The 19,983-nt window shown below is 45.7% G+C and overlaps 1 protein-coding gene and 2 long non-coding RNA genes across 7 annotated transcripts in view; 2 read left to right on the top strand and 1 right to left on the bottom strand.

Moving 5' to 3' along the window:
* Nucleotides 1-4,416, bottom strand: part of YWHAZ (tyrosine 3-monooxygenase/tryptophan 5-monooxygenase activation protein zeta) — a 28,214-nt gene extending 23,798 nt beyond the window's left edge. Inside the window, exons 1-2 of the mRNA XM_072852092.1 lie at nucleotides 4,278-4,416; nucleotides 1,496-1,799 (exon numbers count right to left, since the gene is read on the bottom strand). Coding sequence (XP_072708193.1) covers nucleotides 1,496-1,789 — 294 coding nt within the window. The 5' untranslated portion in view covers nucleotides 1,790-1,799; nucleotides 4,278-4,416. The remainder of the gene's footprint in view (nucleotides 1-1,495; nucleotides 1,800-4,277) is intronic.
* Nucleotides 4,030-15,782, top strand: LOC140647470 (uncharacterized). 5 transcript variants are annotated; one of them, XR_012040785.1, is made up of 6 exons: nucleotides 4,030-4,855; nucleotides 6,380-6,539; nucleotides 6,823-6,973; nucleotides 7,319-7,484; nucleotides 10,659-10,772; nucleotides 14,257-15,782. It is a non-coding gene; the product is annotated as an uncharacterized lncRNA (long non-coding RNA). The 5 variants fall into 5 exon arrangements; XR_012040783.1 differs by adding an exon at nucleotides 7,186-7,230 and having other exon boundaries at nucleotides 4,030-6,539; XR_012040786.1 differs by lacking the exon at nucleotides 6,380-6,539.
* A 173-nt stretch (nucleotides 15,783-15,955) lies between these two features.
* LOC140647217 (uncharacterized) lies at nucleotides 15,956-17,185 on the top strand. Its single transcript, XR_012040701.1, has 3 exons — nucleotides 15,956-16,067; nucleotides 16,500-16,574; nucleotides 16,984-17,185. It is a non-coding gene; the product is annotated as an uncharacterized lncRNA (long non-coding RNA).
* Nucleotides 17,186-19,983: the final 2,798 nt, after the last annotated feature.

Here is a 19,983-nt window from a genome sequence, read left to right as displayed (position 1 = left end):
CCTCAATCTGGTTTCCATTATCAGCAAAAAAATTTAATTGCAAACACTAAGTTCTTCTAAAAGGGGGTTTCTAAGCCCAATGACTTAATTAAAATGATTTAAACCCAAATGTAGTTTACAGAAGAATTTCAGATCACTCTGAACTGAAAGCATGAACCCCTGAGGACTTTCCCATTAATAAAATACATAATTTATTTAAAAAATAAATAACAAGAAATTAGAATGACAGATTTGGATCCCTATTTCCCTGGCTTAAATAGATGAGCCACCACTTAATACCACCAATAAAGCAGTTCTTTCCTACGTGTAAGTTTGGCATTTCCATTTTCATAGTGGAAGTTTAAGAGTTATCCTTACACAAGATAACAAAACATACGAAACTGGGTGTGTTACAATAGCCATGGAAGCCAGCCTAAACTGGAAGCCAAGACTCAGTTATCCATGCCGACTTTTACACACCCTTGGAGAACCAGTCTTCTAGAGGAGATCACCACCCATGTCATTTAGTTATCTTGCACAGCAAGCAAAATTTATGCTACTCATTTATCTTAATTTTCATTTGACATCAGATCTTCAAGCACATACTTAGCTATTTAACACTTCCCTCATATCACATGTTATTCTGTCACCTCCAGGTATGTGATCCCTCGTCACGTATGGGATGACACACCAGCAGGGTCCACAGTCCAGTGGACAATTCTATTGCTGACAGTAACATCTACCTCACAAGTGGTCGCAGGACTGGACATCCGTTAATCATGTGCTCGCTGAAGCACCACAGGCATATGCAGTTGAAAAAAAACCCCTGCCAATCTGGAATAAGCATTTGGAAGAGGTTCGGATTTCATAAACCAGTCTCCTAACGAAAATATAGGGTTGTTTGCCAGGTGCATGCACATTTTAACATAACTACAAGCCACAGAAAACATCTAACTTGAACACCCTTTTAGTTTGCTACTAAAAATTTTAAGTTTAAGAGGGTATCACAGCATTTCTACTGCCTCTTCCTGCAGACAATTTTCTGCATGGCTGAGTCATAACTAACATTACATCATCTTACCCAGGGAGGGGCACAATTTCCGTAGAGTAAGAACTACCTCTTACAACTAGAGCAGCATATTAAAGTTGCAGAAGTCACAGCGATCTAGGATACAAATACTGCACTGGGCGGGGGGAGGGCAGAGGAGAAGACACCAAACTAAACCTGTATCTAGTTCAGTCTCAAAGAAATATGTTGACTTTTCATACCTATTACTTTATATACAATAATGTTTCAACATGTCTCCAAATTCACTAGCATTCATAACTGTGATGATTGGTATATAAATAATCAATACATTAGAAGGAAAGAAAAGTCAGACTTTTTAAAAGTCTTGTCCTTCAGAAATAGGAGACCACAGCTTTACTGACAGACTAGCAGTAGTCCCAGAGGGCCCAGCACCATTTACCCTGCAACTCTAAGTAAAAATGGATCAACAGTTTCATTATTTCTCACCAGCACATCATTGCAGATGTCTCTTAGCTCAGTCTCAATTTTCTCTCTGTATTCTCGAGCCATCTGCTGTTTTTTCTCAGCGCCTTCCGTCTTTTGTTCAATACTTGAGACGACTCTCCAAGATGACCTACGGGCTCCTACAACATTTTTATAGGCAACAGAGAGAAGATTCCTCTCTTCGTTGGACAACTCAGCTCCTTGCTCAGTCACAGACTTCATGCAACTTGCCATGTCATCATATCTTTCAGCCTGCTCAGCCAGTTTGGCCTTCTGCACCAGCTCATTTTTATCCATGTTGATATTTCTAAAGAGGAAAAATAGTGAGGCATTATTCAGACATTGATCAAGGACAAAGGTGTTTTAACTTCATATGCAGAGCAACCATTCTCTCAGTAGTTTGGAACTGTAAGAGGTACAACTGAAACGCAGAACACAAGGCATACAAACACTTCGTGTTCTAACACACAGATACGTGGATCGAAGACTGAAAGTCACTGCTTCCTCCTGAAAAATTGTTAACTTTTAAAAGTATGTTATTATTTTAATAAATGCAAACAAAAGCATCCAAAGGTGAATTGAAAGCAAGTCATTCCTATCTTATCACATAAACGATCCTAGTTCTTTGCTATCACTCTCTCATAAGACTACATTCAAGCTGCAGCATCAACTGCATTCAATTATCACTATAACAAAACTGACAAAGAAAATATCCGATAGTAAGTTTTTCACAGGAACAGACCAAATAAAGGCTAGACAAACAGTACCAGGCAACTCTCTGTGCCTTAACAGAATCTTACAGTTACATGCAGAAAGACTTGGCACAAGGATCTGCAAATCCTGGATGTTACAAAGTCATAATCCACCAAATATGTAAATTTCAAGGTGTACACCCTTCAACAATGTTAACTTTCTTTCCCAAAATGGGATACGGTAGATGTTCTGAGCAAGGTACCGCTTCTCAGCCTGAGAGGCTATGCTTTCAGAGACAAAAGGGAATTTTACTATTTAAAAATATTACTTCCAACATCAGTATTTGAGATAGCACAACCTGGCCGAGATGCTTCACAACCTGCATCTTATCAGCACTTTTAGAAAAAAAATCAAGCTCTTCTGAGCAGAGATAAGGGGTAATTATTTTTGGTACATCAGGAAAGAATACTCCTCCCTTACCCCTCATCCTTTTATGTATTTTGACTTGATCATTTTGAGGACCTGGCAACGTGCTTTGGGATACACCATCCTTTAAAGTTTGACTAGATTATTAAAGCATGAACCAATTTTGGTCATGTATGCTTTATGTATTGCTATATGTTCCATACACAAAAATCCAGCATCTTAATCTTTAACCGTTAACCTTTTTGCCATTTTACATGAAGTTACCACAAACAATAGCAGCACTATCTTCCATTTAGGAATAAATTAAGCACGTTTTAACATTCCAGTCACCTGAAAGGGAAAGTTTTAGTAGCTTCTACACCCAACACCGGGGCACAAACTCAGCGGCTGTTCCGCAGCGTTTGCTAACGTGCGTTGAAAACCTGACCGCACCGTGAACAGCCGGTTAAGGAGCCATTTTAAGGCAAGGTTTTGACTACGGCTATTCACCACCCGGCGCGATCAGGACGAGCGTGGTTAAAACGCCGGCCCCAATGCCAGTCTACCGGGCCACCGGCAGGCTGCTACGGCAGCATCCCTCCCAGGCGGCCAGGCCAGGCCGCCCGTCGCTCCTGGCGGCCGAGGGCGACCGCCCGCCGGCGCGGCGAGGGCTGGGCGGTTGCCCGCGGCTCCCCCGCACGCGGGGTGACAGCAGAAAATGGAGCGGCCCGGGGGAGGAGCGGGCGGCGCGGCCCCCCGGGGCCAGGAGGCGCGCTCCGGGCCGCCCCTCCCCGCGCTGCGGCCGCCGCATCCGCCCGCCGCGGGGACACCGAGCGCCTCGCCGGCCGCCTTTGTCATGGCGGATCTGCGCCGGAGCCCAGCCCACTTCAGCGCGCGTTAATCCCGCTCACCTCCGCCCAGCGCCGGGGGCGGCGGCGGAGGAGGATGCCGCGTCCCCGCCCCGGCAGCGGCCGGACGAGGGGAAGCCCGCGGGCCCAGCCCCGGGGGACGCGGGGGGGGGGGAAGAGGGGGCGGCGGAAGAGGACCCCCCCCCCCGCCTGTCCCCGGGGGGCCGCCGCTGCCCGCCGGACCCCTCGGCCGGGGCGGGGGGGAGGATGGGGGGGGCTGGGCGGAGCGGAGTGAAGCGAGCCCTCCCGGGGGGCGGCCGCTGCGGCTCTTCCGCGCCCGGGCAGCGCTCCCGGCGGGAGACCACACCCAGCGGCGGCCGCCCGCGCCCCGCGCGCCGGCCCCCGCCCCGCGGAGGCGGCGCCCCCCTCCCCACGCGCCCACGGACGAGGGGTCGCCCCCGCCCGCCGCGCCACGGGCGGGGCCCTCACCTGCCGCCCCCTCCCCCGCCCCGCCGCCCCCGGCGGCTCTTCCCCTCCCCCCCTCCCTCCCTCCTCGCCGGCGGGGGGGGGCAGCCACGGCCTCACCTGCGCGGCCCCCGCCGCCCTCCGCAGCGGCCCCCGCGGCGCAGGCTGCTCCCACTGCCCCGCTCCCTCCTCGCGGAGCTGCCCTGCCGCCGCCGGCGAGGCCGGAGGGTGGGGGTGGGGGGTAGGGAGGGCTCGGCGCTGCCCGCCGGCCGCCTCGCTCGGCCCCCCCAAGCCCCCGGGGGCGGGGGGCAGGGTCCCGGGGCGGCCGCCCGGCGCGGAGGCCGGAGGCGGGGCGGCGCGGCGGGCCCCGTTACCTGTGCGCGGCGGGAGCGCGGCGGTGGGTGTCTCGGGGCGGGCGGCCGGCGCGGACTGTGCCTGTCTCGCGGCTCGCTGCGCTGCAGCCTCTCTCCCAGCGCCACACACGGCGTCTCCGCCAATCACCGCGCCGCAACGCACGGGCAGCGCTCCGCCCGTGACGTCAAGCGGGGCCATGGCAACGGCGAAGGCGCGAGCACGAGCCCGCGCCTCCCCCGGCGCGCCACAGGGTGGAGGCCTCGCCAACCGCCGCGGGCGCCGGCGGCGCGCGGGTCGACGGGACACGCCTAGAACCGGCGGCCCCGCCCGCGGGCGCGCGCCTCTGCCCCCGCCCCCGCCCCGACCCCCCCCTCGCCCGACTGCGGAGCCGAGCCGAGCCGGGGGGCCGTCCGCGCTGCGGAGCTGCCGCAGGGCCGGGCCGGGCCGGGCCGGGGCGAGGCGGCGTCCCGCCCCCTCAGCCCTGGCCTCTGACACTCCGCCAGCCGCCTCGCCCGGCCCGGCCCGGCCCGCTCCGGTCGCCGCCCCGCGGGGAGCCCCCTTCACCCTCCCCTGCCTTCGCCGCTGGTCGGCTGAGGAGGTCCGTGTGGGGCGCCGTGTGGCAACGGGGGGGGCGGGGGCGGCACCGCCTCATGTGGCCGTGGGTTGTGTGTGGGTGGCACCCACGCCCCCCCATTTACCACACACCCCAAGCGACCTCTCCTGGCTTTGTGTTTTCCACGAGGGCCGAGTTTTTCCAGTTAAAGCCCCTTTGCCAAGCCCCCGCGGGGCCTGGCTGAGCCTCCGCCGCAGTTCCCGTTGCAGGGCCGCGACGTGGGGCGCCTGCGACGGAGGCCAGGTCGGTGGGTGAGCTCCGGGGTACAGAGGGGACGGCGACTGTCCCGGAGCACGCGGGTCTGCGTGACGGCCTGCGTGTGCCCAGCAAGGCATCGAACCGCGTGCCGGGAGCCTACTGGAGCAGGAGTGGGAAGGAGGTTGTGGGTTGGAAAGGAAAGACCCAGGAGGGGACGGCACACGGAGCCTGGGCAGGAGCCCGGGGAGCGGCGGCAGGGCCCTGAGAGACCCTGCCCGGGACCGGTGCGGTGGAAACGCAGCCGGGCCCTGCAGATGCAAACGGTCCTTTTGCGAGCCTCTCCCTCGGAAAGGCAAACGCATTTCGGCCAGCACCACGAAAACGTTGATGAGAACGTGCTGACAGGAGTAGGAAGAGTATTAAAATAATAAGCATTGCTGTTGTTGGAAATGGTTTTTTTTGAAAAAAGGGTGTTTCCCAAAGGTGTTCAAAGCCTGCATTTGCTTCTCCCCTTTTTGAAGCGCTTGCCCCAGCTTGATTCCCTGACTCAAGCAGGCGGCATCCTGAGTTCTCATATGCTTTCTCCTGGGCTCTGGGATCCGCACTATCTCACAGAATTAGAAATAAGACGGAGAATAATAAGATGGAGAAAGCACCTCGATATAGTTTTTGAAAAGGGTCAGGTAGGATAGAGGAGGTAGGGAGATTTTTCTCTCCCAGACACATGTCGTATCTGGCAATGCCACGGAACAGGAGCATCTGGAACAGGAGCATCTCCAGCGGGAGAGGGAGATTCTCTCCCAGGGGCCTGCTCCAGGCTCCAGTGCCCATGGGAGGCTCCGGCAAGCACCCGCCCTAGCCCTTTTCAATGCCAGGTCTCATATAAAACCTCAGGCTGTGGTCACGTGGTGGGTTACCGTATCCCAGCTGTGGAGCTGTAACTGGAAATCGAGCGGCAGCAGCTTTCTGAGCGACTCCTGCTCGGATCACAAATACTTGCTTTACTAAGTGTTCAAAACAACTCGCACAGAAATAGCCACAGTGCAGGACGGACGTGTATTTATGTCGACAAGAGTCATAAAAACCTGTTGGTAGGGCACTATGTGGGAATAGCATAGGAAGAGTGAGGTGCTTGCTTCTCGGAAAGCAAGAGGAAGTTATGAATGTGTTTGTGTTCTTGACAAGTGACTGGCCAGGACCAGGTTGGTATGGTACCAGAGAAAGCAGCATCAACATGTTCTCCTGCAGATGCGTTGCCTTCTGCCTCGTGCCTCCTAGTCTTGCCTGCCTGCCTCTTTCTGTCTTTTCCAGGCGCTGCTGGGATAGCTTCTTGGCATGTTCCTTGTCTTCCTTCCACCCTGCACTGATGAAGTGACTGTAGATCTGACAGTGCGATAAAATGACCAGAACAGGGGTTTTATTTCAAAATCTTCAAAACAATGATCCTGTGTTGTGACTGAATATCAGAAAGGTGCTATTTTAAGCTCTGCATGACAAAGTTGGCTTTTCAAGAATAGGGCTTTTTTTTTTACCCTTAAAATTGTATCATATAAAGAACAGTTACGTTTTCTGTGGTGGCATTTTACCTATAGCATTAGTTTATGGATCTTTTACTACCCTTTCTCATGGCCTAAGATGTATATTAGGGTTTGCCATCATGTACATTTTTCTCCGTGTAAGTTTTGTCCAGCAATTTCTGTTATCTTAGACATTGATTTAACAGTGCGGTATTTTTTTTTTTAATTTCTCATCAGTTCTAGTGCCTTCCATTTACTCCAAGGTTTAATGAATTTCACTCACATTCCTGTGGAATATTGCTGGAACGCTTGTGAAGAGAGCTAAAAAAAAGCAAAGTGGGCAATATCGGGTAGAGCAAAGCTCACCAAAATTTACTAGCTGTGTCAGGTGAGAACATCACTGTTGCTTAATTTAAATGTGAAAAAGAAGAATATAACCTTCCTTTTTACTTCCTCAGTGATGCTTTCTTGGGGTATACAAATACAGAGGAGTTCGTTTTTGAAACAAGCATCGTAAGGCTCAGGTTCATAATGTATTCCAGTACACAATGCTTCTTCATCTTATCTGTTTTTATTTTTTATCATTATTTTCCACTTTAGGAAGGAATAGGAGGAGAGCTTGAGAGCTGTACTTGAACACAGATGGTATGATGGCACAGCATTTGCTGCAACTTGCTTCAAGTTATGTTACAGAGTTCATTTTTAACATAAGCTTTAAACCTTTATTTTGTAGAAAAGTCTCATTGAAATGGCAACCACCCAAATATAGACTATACGTTTTCAGAGGTACTTGGATGTTTTGCGGTAACACGATGAAAAATTAACTGATACAGGAAAAATAATAATCCTTAAAAGTACATAAAGAATCCAGACTGGAGCGTATGTTAGATGAAGCACAGGTATGTATTGCTTTTTGATTACCTCCAAGAAATATAGGGGAACCCCTTGTGAAGTAGGCTGCAATACTGTAGGCAATGTTAATAGTTTTGTGGAAGGAAAACATCAGCCTTTCCATTCACTCCTTTCCATTATTTCTGTTTTTGGAGTGAATGGAACGTCTCCTGCAACAACCCTAATTGCCACTAACCATAGTTTTTGTTTGCTAACAGCCCCATATGTCAATAGACGCTGCACTCGTTCCCCTTTAAGTGGGCTGTTTTTGCCAAACACCATTTCCACTCCTCTGGATTTCATGAACGCTGCCATTTGAAACAGATCCAAGGAATTAGACATTACTCACCTTTGCATATGCTGTCTCTTGAACAGATACTCTCCTGCTGTCTTCTATTCTTATATTTCCTGCACTTTTCCTCCCGTGTGGAATGTTTTATTTTGTCTTGTTTATTGCAGTTTTGACCAGGAAACTTTGTCTCTTAAAAAGATAGGCTTTAAGCAGTTTCCCTTTTCTTCAAATGCATTTTCCCTGCTGCTCTCCACACAGCTTTTTGTTCGATGACTTGCACTTTCACTATCTCAGACTGTCAGGCGTACTCGTCGGCAGCTAGGAGCAAAAACTCATTTGTAGAGTTAGGCACATTTGCATATAAAAGTGTATATATGTATGTTTATTTACATTGCTTCTCTCTTTCTTATATGAGAGGAAGAAATTGAGGGATGGGGTGGGGGTGGGGGGGAATGACCCCAGATATCTTTTATTCTCCCTCTAACAAAGCATTTAGTTCTTTCTTCTTCCCTCTCATCCTTTCTCCCCTAAGTGTTTAGTTATTCTTCCCTGTGCTTAACCATATTTAATTAAAAGTGGATGGGTAGCAAGGCAGGGTTATCCACACACTAGAAGAGGATGGCAGGATTTTTGGGGGGTTACCCTCCCACAGGCCAGGGAAGGCAGTCCAGGAAGTCTGTAGGAATAGCTCTGAAAAGTCAGAGAATGTGGTCAGGACTGGAAGGCGCAGCGGAGGCTGCTCTCGGTGCTAACGAGGCTGCTGCTAGAAAATGGAGATGTTCTGATTGACTGTTTTTTTCCTGGGAACAGGAAAATGAGGAAAGGCAGCCTAGCAAAGGGCATTCCTCCGGAGACCAGGAGATGATTCTGCAAATCTACGGCCTGCAGGGGGAAAAAAGAAGAGTTGGCAGCTCTGTCGTGTGCTCTCCTGCTGTCAGGAGCTACTTTTCTGAAAGCTGCTTGCTCAAAATCCTGACTGTTGTGACTTTGTTACATACATACCTTTCTGGGCTGATTCTCAGGCTACGTGATTGTACTGTATATAGGAGTATTCTTATACAGCCTTTGTGTGCTTCTGTAGGGCTTTGAGCTTCTTGCCTCCCACTTAGCAAAAGCAAGATCGTTGGAGTATTACCACCTTTCTGGAATAAAAAATTTATTAACATTTTTAGGAATATGTCCTAGCTATCTTTATTTCTTTCCTTGGCCACAGCCTGTGATTTACAAGCCAAACTTCAAGCTTTGCACAAGGGAATGAGACATTTCATTCCTCTCCTTTGTGGTCTGATTGTGCTTTTGGATGAACTGACACCCTTTGTCTTCAGGACAGTCTTGTAGGTTGACCCAACTGAGAGACTTTAGTGAAGGATGGATGCATTTTAGACTTTTCTTTTCTTTTTGTTCCCTTTTTCCCCCCAGTGATCTAAAATGAGTCAGATTCTGACTCTGTGTCAGGTGCCAGTGATAAAACGTATACATTGTGGATAAGGCTGCTATTTTCCATCACTGAGTGGAAAGTAGTTAGAGCCGCTGGATCTCACATGGCCTTTCTCTCTGCCTCATCAAGATGTCCTGAGAACCTTTTCTAACCTCCTCACCTGTCTGTCCATAGTCTAGTTTTATAAAAAATGACACAGCTGAAGAATCGAAGTACCAGTGAGTCATGCTTAAGTAATCCTGTACCTTAGATTAAAATCCTGAAATGATTTTGGATGTGGACTAGTTTAAATATATATATTAGAGAGTTAGTGCATGACTGGAAGTGTCCCCAAAGATGATTCCTCAGATTTGGCTGTCAATAAAATGCAAAAGTCATTTTCACAAAAATAATTCAAAAATGTTTGCAAACATCTTGTCACCAAAGTGACAAGTATCCAAGAAGGATGTCAGGATACCCACCAAATAAACAGCATAGAAGTGATGAATTTTAAGTTAGGACATTCCTTCATTCTGAAAAAAAGTGATGTAAAATGGCAGCTTCCTCCACAGAAGTTGTCACCAAATGATGAAGATAAATCAGCACTGCTCTTTACTTCCTACTGACCTTTCCAAGAAAGGAAGCTAGATGCTGTTCTTTCTTGTTTAGAAAAAGCTCCAGAAGGGTATGAAAGACTTAAGTTTGCACAGGTGTCTTTAAAAAGCTGAATTTAATCTAAGTAACTTTTATTTCTAACATTTAGTGTATGAGATGGGGGAGAACATCAGGACCTGGCCACACTTGAAGGGCTGCAATAACTTTCAGTAACCAGTTAGCTGGAAGGAGGATTTGAGAGGACTGGGTGGCAAGGCTGTTATGTATAAGATGTAGGTCCATATACAGGTCTCATTTGGTTCCGTTCATTGCAGTGTTTAAGTGTGTTGGTGACATCTGAGCACCTACATATTGAATGTAAAAGTGTGCAAATTCTTGAATTGCTGAGAGCTCATATTGAAAACGGGCAACTTGGCATTGCTTTGGGTGTATCTACTTTCCCATAGAAAATTCAGTTTGTTTCTGTGTTGTACCTGAGTTGATTTTACAGTATTAGATGCAAACTCAAAAGCTGCATGGAAGAACAAAGTTCATCACTCTTGAATAAGATTGATTAATCAAACTATTTTGAAATGCAGCTAAGGAGCGTTTTAGGGATGCTGCTGCAGTCATCAGAATCGTGAAGAAATCAAATGAAATATCCTCAACCATCAGCAACAAAAAGGAGATCTAACGCGAGTGTTTGAAAACACTTGGCTAGACAGAGGCCTGCAAGTGGAATATATATGTTTTATATATTATGTTTTTATTATATTCTCATTCCTAACCGATTGCCCAATGCTGAGGTATTTGTGCATCTTCCAAAGATACATTGAAAGAGCATACCACATATGTTTTCTTCTCTGTTTCTCCCTACAGGAAGCAAGATGGATGGTGCTGTAATGGGTGTGCTTTGCCCTGGGATGTGTGAAGGCAGTTGGCCACCCGCTCTGCTGGGAGCACTGGCTGAACGTGGGTCCTCCGGGGCTGGAAGTATGAGTTTGAGTGAATTTAATATGGTGTTGATAAATGAACTGTGCATCGGTGTTATCCTGGTCCTCCACACAGGACTGAATTACACCCTGAATTACTGAATCCTGAGTAATTCTGTTGGTTTATAGATGAAAACAGTTCTTTTCTTTTTGCAAACAATAGCTATTGGGATTTGGGAACTTGGAACTCTTTTTAGCTTGTATTCATTTCCGTTATGTGTAACTGCTCTTGAGTGAGCAAGATAAAACTTAAAAAGTGTTACCAGAAGAGACAGGATGTCTTGAAGCAAACTTGAGGCTAACATCATTCTATTATACCTCCTTTGATTTATTTTTGGACTTATTTTTTATTTATTTGAGCTTACTAGCTAATGTTATTTTAACGTTGATTGTCAGGAAAAAGGCTCCATAATGTCTTGTTTCAAGTTGGTTCTGCCACTTAATTTCAGACCTTCTTGTCTTCCATGCATTTATCCTGAGCTAGTTTGTCTGTTATTTTTTTAAGTGAAAAATTATTTATTTTCTTTACATTCTTTAGAAATATACAGTAGCTGTTAGAGTTGAAAGCATCAGAAAAATGCCAAGGTGCAAGTTACCAGTCTCATAGGGTACACCCTGAGGATTTCTGGAGGACATCAAAGACAAAGTAGCGTAGCTGCTATAGGATATATGCAAACTGTCACTGTAAACATTTGCTGTTAAAAAGATCAATGGGTAGTGTATTGAACCTGTATTTTTAAAAGGTAATTAATTCAAGGAATTATTAATACAGTGAATTGTGTATTAGATGATCATTTGAAGTTCCACATAAAAATGGAATGATACAGCACCTCAAAGGTCATTTTATGAGGTGGTCTAAGAAATGACAATTTCTAGAGTACAAAAATCTGTCTCATTAATCTCTTACTGGTATCTGAATGGTTCAATAGTGGTATGGATGAAGGAGAATTTACTAATATATTCTATTTAGATTTTCACAAGCCCTTGGTAAAATTATCACAACAGCCTACTGAAGAAATTCAGGATGTAGTCTTACAAGGGACAATTAGGCCCCTAAATACGTATTTAAGTAACTTTATTCAAGTTATAGGCATTAATAGCATTTCTAACCTTGAAGGTTTTCTTAATGCAGTAGGAACTTACATTTTCCACTGGTAAAATTGCTCAGTTCCCTTGTTTTTGCTGCCGAGCATGTGCAAAACCATCTTGACAGCTCCAGCCTGCTAAGCCCCAAAGAAATACATAAAATAAGCATTTTCTTGCAAGTTTCCTCTCAACTGCCTGTCAACTTCAGTTTTGCATCCCAGCAACCAATTTAAACTCATTTTATTTTATACTGACTACATTTATCACAATTTATTTTATATTCTTGATAGGATATTGAAAGAGGCTCTCAGGGCCACAGATTGCTGCTGAAATGTTAGACAACATTTGGCATGAACAGGATCAGAAATTAAAAACTGGCATTTTTTAGCCTGGTTGCTTTTGAAATGAGGTTTATGAGATTGTGTTGTTTATCTCTCTGTACATTCAGCAATTCCCCTTAAAAACTTTGGGACCCAATTTCAACCAAATTTGAAAGATGAGCTGAAATCTCAAGATGAATAAGGTCTGTGAAAAACTGCAGCTGTACAGAGGACAAAGCGCGTAATTAAATGCCGGCGCTGTGGAAAAGGCAGGTGGAAGCCAGCTTTTATATAGCGGTTGAGAGCCGCCAGCCTGCCAGAGTATGCTCGAAGATTTTTGATTGAGCATAGCATGTGCCCTATATGGAGAGTGGGTTTCGGAAGAGAACCTGAAGTTGTTATGGCAGAGGAGATTTTAGGAGACAAAGAACACCAGTCCACAAAAACAATCAATCAAACCCTGCCTTGTTTGTTTTATTTCTTGCAGAGCAACTTGATTCTCTTGCCCTGCCTCTTCTTCCTCCTTCCCACCCTGAACACCTTTTTTCCTCCCAGAATCTCTAGAGTCTGTTACTATCTTTGTATTCCCTTTGCTCTCCTGGCTCAGCATAAATTCCTGTAACTTAACCGGCCTAAGAATTCTGTCTGATTTGGTAATGAGGTCTCAGATATACCCTGGTGGGAGCCAGTTAATGGCTGTTTCTTCATCCGAAAAGTTCAACCGGGCTGTTAGGATGTGCTCATATTGATAGCTGTAACAAAACTAATTGGTACTGACCCCTTTCCATCCTGACTAGAGAATCTCCTGCTTTGGTATTTATACTCATCAAACGTTTGTCAATTCTTACTGTGCCCCCCTGACAGCTCCCTGACATTTTAAAAATCCAGCCATTGTGTGGTGGGACTAGTGAATCTAGTTTAAAAGAATCTAACTAGAATTAAGCAAATGATTTTTTTTTTTTAATCTGTACACACATTTCAAACAGTATATCCAACGCAACATCACAATGTTTTTAGAATATTCCTATAAGTTATGGAGACTTAAACTGTCCCTCAGGGTCTATATTGCTCTAAAAAACCATGTGAGAGTTGTATACTTTACAAATTAGGTTAGCTGGAGAAACAAAGAAAAATGCCTTGTCTCCTTTTTGTCTTTTCTGTCAGGTTCTTCCTCAAGATGGATACCTTTTCTAGCATGGAAAGTTTTTGTAGCTCTTCTCTGGTCAATTATCTAAACAGGACACAATTGAGCTGATGTCAAAACAAAGAATAGACACATACATAGTACTGGGCTGTGATAAAAGCTGCTCTTCTGCACAACTTCCCAGCTTGTGAAACCTGTCTGGTTTTGCATAATAGATAAGCCCCAGGAAGTATAAAATTAGTGGGAGTGCTTGCAACGTGGCCAAGTTACAGTTTTACAGTCATTTAAAGGTTAGCAGCAAGTTGACATCTACACCCAGTCCTGCAGGATAAGGCTCTGTAGGGACAAAGCTCTCAGGCAAATGTCGGCATGATTTTCCTGTGGCCAAATGGAAAACCTGAACCCGAATAAGGGGCTGAGATCCTACCCTGTCACTTGCAAGACAGGGCCAGAGTTACCAAGCCAATCTTTCTCGTCATTTATCTAGGGCAGACTTTGAAACCTAAGCATCGAGGAAAGATTTTTAAAGCAAAAACTCCAGGCCTAAGGTCTCACAGGGCAGGTACTCTTTTTTTTCCCCAACTTCTGGATTATCTTTTTCTTATCACTTAACTTGAAAATGCAGTTTTGATGAGAATAAAGTTGAACTGCTGAAGGACACTACCAAGTTTATGGATGTTATTCTCTTTCAAATAGTTAATGTCTCACTTCTCAGTTAAACATTTTTTTTTTTCCAAACTTGGCAGGCTTCTGCCTAGGCTAATTAAGAGTGCAACTAGGCTGTAACCATATGATCTCTATGATACGATAAGCAGCATGCGAGCAGCCATACTAGCAGTAGACTAACTTCAGAATGCTGTGAGTTCCTCTGAGCTTCACCAACAGATTTGCTGATCAGCTCCAGATTTTACAATGTAATTTTTCTTCTTTAACAGAAAAACTGTCACCAGAGCGGGTTACAGTTCACACCTGGAAATGCAAAAAGTTGTATGGAGACAACAGCGCACAGGAAGACTTGCTAGGCCATGGATTAAGATGTGTACCAGTGACAATTTTCAGAGAAGATGGTTTGCACAAGGAAAGATCAGAACTCAAAAGCAGAGACTGGGTGCTCTTCTAAGGAGAATATGTGGAGGGACAAGATTTTGGGGAAAAAAATAAACCCAAAAAACCTAGTGTAGAAAATGTTCCACCTGCTGTGAAAATAAAAAGGAAGGAGGGTATTAAAAGAAGTCTGAGGCATATCTAGTTTCAGAATTTAGCTGAAGAAAAAGCAATAAAAATCACTACTACAGATGAAATCCATAGATGGTCTTAAAGGATGGAAAGATCTATACTGTATCCTGCAACTATCAGAAAAGCAATGAGGCAGGGATGTTAATAAGCAGATTATAAGACCAGGTGGGGATTCGAAAGTGTCCAGCTAGAGCTATGGTTGATGTTCAGGCAGGAAGTTCTCAAAATGTCCTGAGCTCCATGGAGCATGCTGAAATCCATGAGTCAGTGCGGTATATGCTACAGCTGCTCAGCACTGAACAAGAAGCTCTCCAAACTATTTATTTTCTCCATCTCCTACAGATAGCTTGTGATGAGGCAAACACGGTTAGGAGTTCTCTTTCTGATGAAACTTTTAAGCTCTTGGTGCACAGGTACTTGATCTACAATACCAAACCTACCCCTCAAACAGCTGGATGCAAACTCGGGGAAGACTTTTCCTGCAGATTCTCCGGTAACAGGCTAGGCTGGCATGCGTGTACCTCAGCTGTAAATCAAGGAGCCTCTCCTGGCAGTTGTGCAGCGTGCCACTCCCAGGAAGATTTGGGAGTTTGCTAGGCATGTCCTGCCCGCGGCTCATGCGGTCCCAGGCACCACTCCAACATTCACAGAACAATTTATACCTCCAGCATATCACCTCTCCAAGTAAATAAGGCATAGCAGCTCAAAGGATGTTCAGAGGGCTCTTCAATACATTCATTTGGATATACATGGAACTAAAGTGCTCTTTTTCTATGCCTTGGTTTGCCACCGACCAAAAATCCGCCCCCCCCCCCCCCCCCCCCGCCATGATCTTCCTCCCACAGACTGGTGGTGATTTTGGCCTGCTCCTCCCTTCCCCAGGACTCCCCAGCGAGCTTCTTGCTCTGACAAATTCTCCCTTGGCAACAATAGCTCCTGCTGGGTTCCTCCCAGTCTGTGGTCATGGCTACTGGGGTGTGAAGTGTTCTGCCCACCTGAGTCAGAAACGCTCGGCAGCTCCGCTGACAGCATGACGAAGAGCAAGCCATCAGCTGAATTGTACCCAGCCATGGGGACTGTCTCCGCCAAAAGGGCTGGATGCGAGAATACCTGGCCCAAACACTGCAAATTCTCAAATTATTTTTTCAGCTCTAGCAGCCTGCAAACTGCTTCACATTTATTAATCCATCCTGCATGTAATTTAAAAGCGCATTTTCTTCAGAGAAAAAATAAATTGCAAAAATACAAATGTTTCTCTACCTAAAAACGAGCCTGTGTTATGTTTTGGGAGTGGAAAAGAATCCCCAAACTAGATTACAAAAATACACAGTATATTATTTTGATTACAGTTGTTCTAGCTGAATATTTTTACAGATCTGAAAATGTTCAAAGGCATTTAAAAATAAAGGAGGCACACTTTTTTTTTGCTCCTAGGGCTTTAAAATCTAAATTCTGTCTCCATGTTTGCTAGAGATCCTCTTCTCCGCTTCTTTTATACCGAGCTTCTGAAGTAAGATACTGTTTTTCTTGGGTTTTTGGGGAGAGGGTCATAACTAATTTGAATGAAACACTTTCAGAGAAGGCTGGCTGCCTAGCCCACAAAACCGTGGATACTGCAAAACCAGTGTTTGTGAGAGGTGCAGCACCAGTGGGGGCTTGTTCTGTAACCTGGTGGGGGGCATCTTTGCTGGACCAAGTGCATGTGCTCTTTTTGTGTCACACCTGTTGCGTCTTCCTTGGAGCATATGTTCGTTACTGTCAAGTTAACGACCCCGTGCAGTTGGCTGCCTGCAATGCCGAAGGGAATGCCTTTTATCAGGTTGGGGGGCTTTAGCACGTGGTTTCCTTGTGGAGATGAAAACGGCAGGTTTCTGCATATGTTTGTTTCTTCCCATCTTGTTTTTATGATGAAGTAAGTCAAGGTCTGATTTGTTATCTATAGGGTGGTTTCAGTCTTTCATCATACTGCTTACTGCTGCAAGGAAGGTGCTAGGGAACCCTGATACTCCTCAGAAAGGTAATCTGAGTTTATTTATTTTACACAGTAATAATCACCAGATGAGACACAGAAGTAGTCCTTAGCGCACAGAGCAGAACCAGATCTCCTCGCCCTCGGCTGTGAGCTCTGGCCAGCAGACCTGTGATTGCTCTCAGGATCAATGTTCTGTCATTAATTTTTGGACAAATATGACAAATTTTTAGCAGGAGCTGAAGGTTCCCTTGGGGAGCCTGATAGCAAGAGTGTGTCCTGAAGAAATGCGTTTGTCTTATCTCGGATGGAGGAGTGAATTGAATCTGGGTCCCCTGTGTCCTGGGTGAATGCTCTTCCCACTGAAGTGCTGGGTTAGGGTGATGGGGAAGAGAAGGTAGGCAACTTCATTCACTGTTTGAAAGGAAAACATGATACCTGCTTGCTCTTCTCCCAGCTCCATCTTCAGAAGAAGCAACTGGCTCCACCCCTGGCAAAGCGAGATCCTTCCCTGCAGCCTGGATGTGGGCAGAATGAAGATGCACTGTTGCAGAGATGGTGCGGGGGATCTGGAGGCCAGGCCTGCGCATGCTGAAGCAACAGCGTTTTCAGGAGATGACTGGCATGGCTCCGATGGGGCTGCGTCATGCACAGCAAGTAGAAGGTATCCCTCTACGTAGGCAGAGAGCCTGTCCTCTGGGAAGTACCAAAATCTTGCCAGAACTTGATATGAGGTGGGTGGGGAGGAAAGGGAGGTTTCCATGTTTTACGCTGAAACGACATGCATATTTACAAGCCTCCGTGTTTCTTCACGGTCTTGCTTCCTGTGCTCCGTACAAACAGGAGTCAGTCCCAGTTAGAAGGCAGCTGCGTATGGGATGGACTGTGGGTTGCTATTGTTATTTCCATAGCACTTGCGTGTAAAGATGTCAACCTGTGCTGAGACCCAGTTAGACTATAAACACAGCAAGCTGGAATCCCTTGGAGAAACAGAAAGATAGATGACTTGCCTGCAGTCAAACATAAGTCAGTGGCAAAAATAGTACCTGGTCTTTGGACTGAAAAACCGGCATGGAATCTGCCTGGTTTGTCTTGTGCTTCCTGCAGCTCACAGAAGGATGTAAATATGTTGGGCTGAATTGGGATCTGTTAGATCTAATTGAGCCTTAATTAAAATACATTAAACAATTAAAATAATGAAGATCAGGCACAATGAAATTTCAAAACAAAGAGATTTAGCAACATTAGACTGTTAAAACTGTACAGATGATGCCATTAATCTTGGAGGAGGTCCAGCATAAATGATACCATATCTAGCCAGCTGGGAAGATGGCAAACTGGAGGTAATACCAGGTTCCCAGCATAAAGTGTAAGGGAGTAAATGGATTTTCCCCTTCCATTTTACAGCTTTATTCTTAGACAAGCAAAATACTGAAAATATCAAAACATGTCTATGCGTGCACATATAACATAGGTGTGATGGCTATGAGTCACACAAATTTGTGGACTTCAAGGAGGCAGGGAGTTCACAGCTTGAAACGCTTGGTGAATTATATATACTACCGTACTTCCCATTTATATTTTTAAGAGTTGTTCTGTTATTTATAGTAACTTTAGCACGGAGGAAGCTGGCTTTGACTGACAAGTCTGGGAGCAGAAGTTGTTCTTTGTCCATAAAACAGGTACAGCACTTCAGGAGATGAGAGGGGGCTTTGGGCCCCACGCTCATTCCTTTCCTGGCCTCTCTAGGGATTTCATCATCACTGTTATCAACAGTAATGCATTTATGACACTTTGTCATTTGTGAGAAGAACCCACTGTGTTGTTCGCATGAAGCCAGGCTCCCCTCAGGAAACCCAGAGCTGGTGGAAGGTCCTGGAGCCCCGGCACGAAGCCATGAGGAGGGAGTGCTGCAAAACACCCCGAAGCTGTTTGTTGGAGGCAGAGCGTGGGGAAGAACAATATGTAACAGCTGGTAATGGAAAAGCAGGTAAATGTGACCAAAAGCCTGGCCTGCAGTTCACAGGTAAAATGATTTTACCAGAAAAGGAAATTATTTTTAAAAAGCTGAAGAACAAAGACATTTGAGGCCTCCTCTGGGAAATAAGGATGAGCAATCTAAACTGCGGGTTTTCTTTGTATAATCGAACACTGTATTCCTGGAGGGATCTTTTCATTTGGTTCTTTGCTCTCTCTGATTCCTCTCGACAATGTACACAAGCTGCAGTACAGAAAATAGAGATAGTCGGAGAGAGATAACACTGTACCGAGATAATTTAATTAATAAGTCCTTGTGGGACTGTGGGTAACTATGGAAAGAATGGACGAAGATGAGCAAAAAGAAATCCTCCTAATGTCTGAATGTATTAAATATTTAATTGAAAGAAAGCAAAAGAGGCACCAAAAGGAGTTTGTAATTCTTGGAAAACCTAAAAAAGAATATTAGGCAATGTATTATCTTTTCTCTTTCAATTTTGCTTTAGACAAACTTAGTACTGCGCCACTTTCAAGGAGGAGAATTTGGGCCAAGGATTTAGCAATAGACATCTGAAGACCTCAGAAAAAAGCAAGGGACCGGGGAAACAGAACAAAAGAAAAGACTCACTCTTTTTTTCAATAACCACCACCTTTTACAGTTCTTCAGGACACACGTGAAGTCCTGTGTGGGTGGATGCCACACACACCAAGACACAAATGCTAGACACCCATTGCTCCACAGCAGGCAGCAGATAGACAACAGCAATGCTGCTTAATTTCAGGCTGACCCCGGAACAAAAGATTTTTGGCATACTGATCTTGACCTCTCTCTTCTGTCCTGTCAGCTGTTACTTCCCAGTGCCCTTGGGCTGGCTGAATTTGCTCTTGCTGATGGCCTTTATATAGTTCCCTGCCCTGGTACTTGTGTTGAAGCTGGGTTTTTAGGTCTTTGGGTAGATCTTGGAACTGCAGATTAAAATCACATATCCCTGCTTTTATTAGAAGGTTTGCTGAGGTCCAGAAGTTGCTGGAAGCCTGATACTCTCCTCCATTTACTGGCTGTGAATTATGTAGATACTCATATTTTTAATTTCCTTTCATTTAATTGTGTGTGCAGGACCTCTGTCATGACCAGCAGGGAACTCTCCCCTGGGTACAGAGAGGCAATTCAGCGTCTGTGCCAACCCTGGCTTGTAAAAGCCTGGCAGCTCTTGACAAACAAAGCCTAGAAATGTTGCTATTAAAAGCATTTATTGAATAAATCCATATGTGACAAAATGATAGCTGCAAAAAGCAGTGGAATTGGTTTTTAATGGATAAATCTTATTTGAAAGGTAAAGCTGAGCTGCAAAAGCTCAGAGAACAGTCACCGGAGGATAGAGCTTTGAGCAACGTGGGAAAAATTAGAACCACTATGAACAATATAGAGGATAATAGATTTGAGAACATGTCTGCTTTGAGTGGGAGCTTTTATGTAAAG

The sequence above is a fragment of the Ciconia boyciana genome, chromosome 2 (assembly GCF_034638445.1).
Source record: "Ciconia boyciana chromosome 2, ASM3463844v1, whole genome shotgun sequence".
In the NCBI taxonomy this organism is placed as follows: Eukaryota; Metazoa; Chordata; class Aves; order Ciconiiformes; family Ciconiidae; genus Ciconia; species Ciconia boyciana.
Note: the sequence above shows the minus strand (reverse complement) of the source record. Positions and strands in the feature narration are given on the sequence as shown.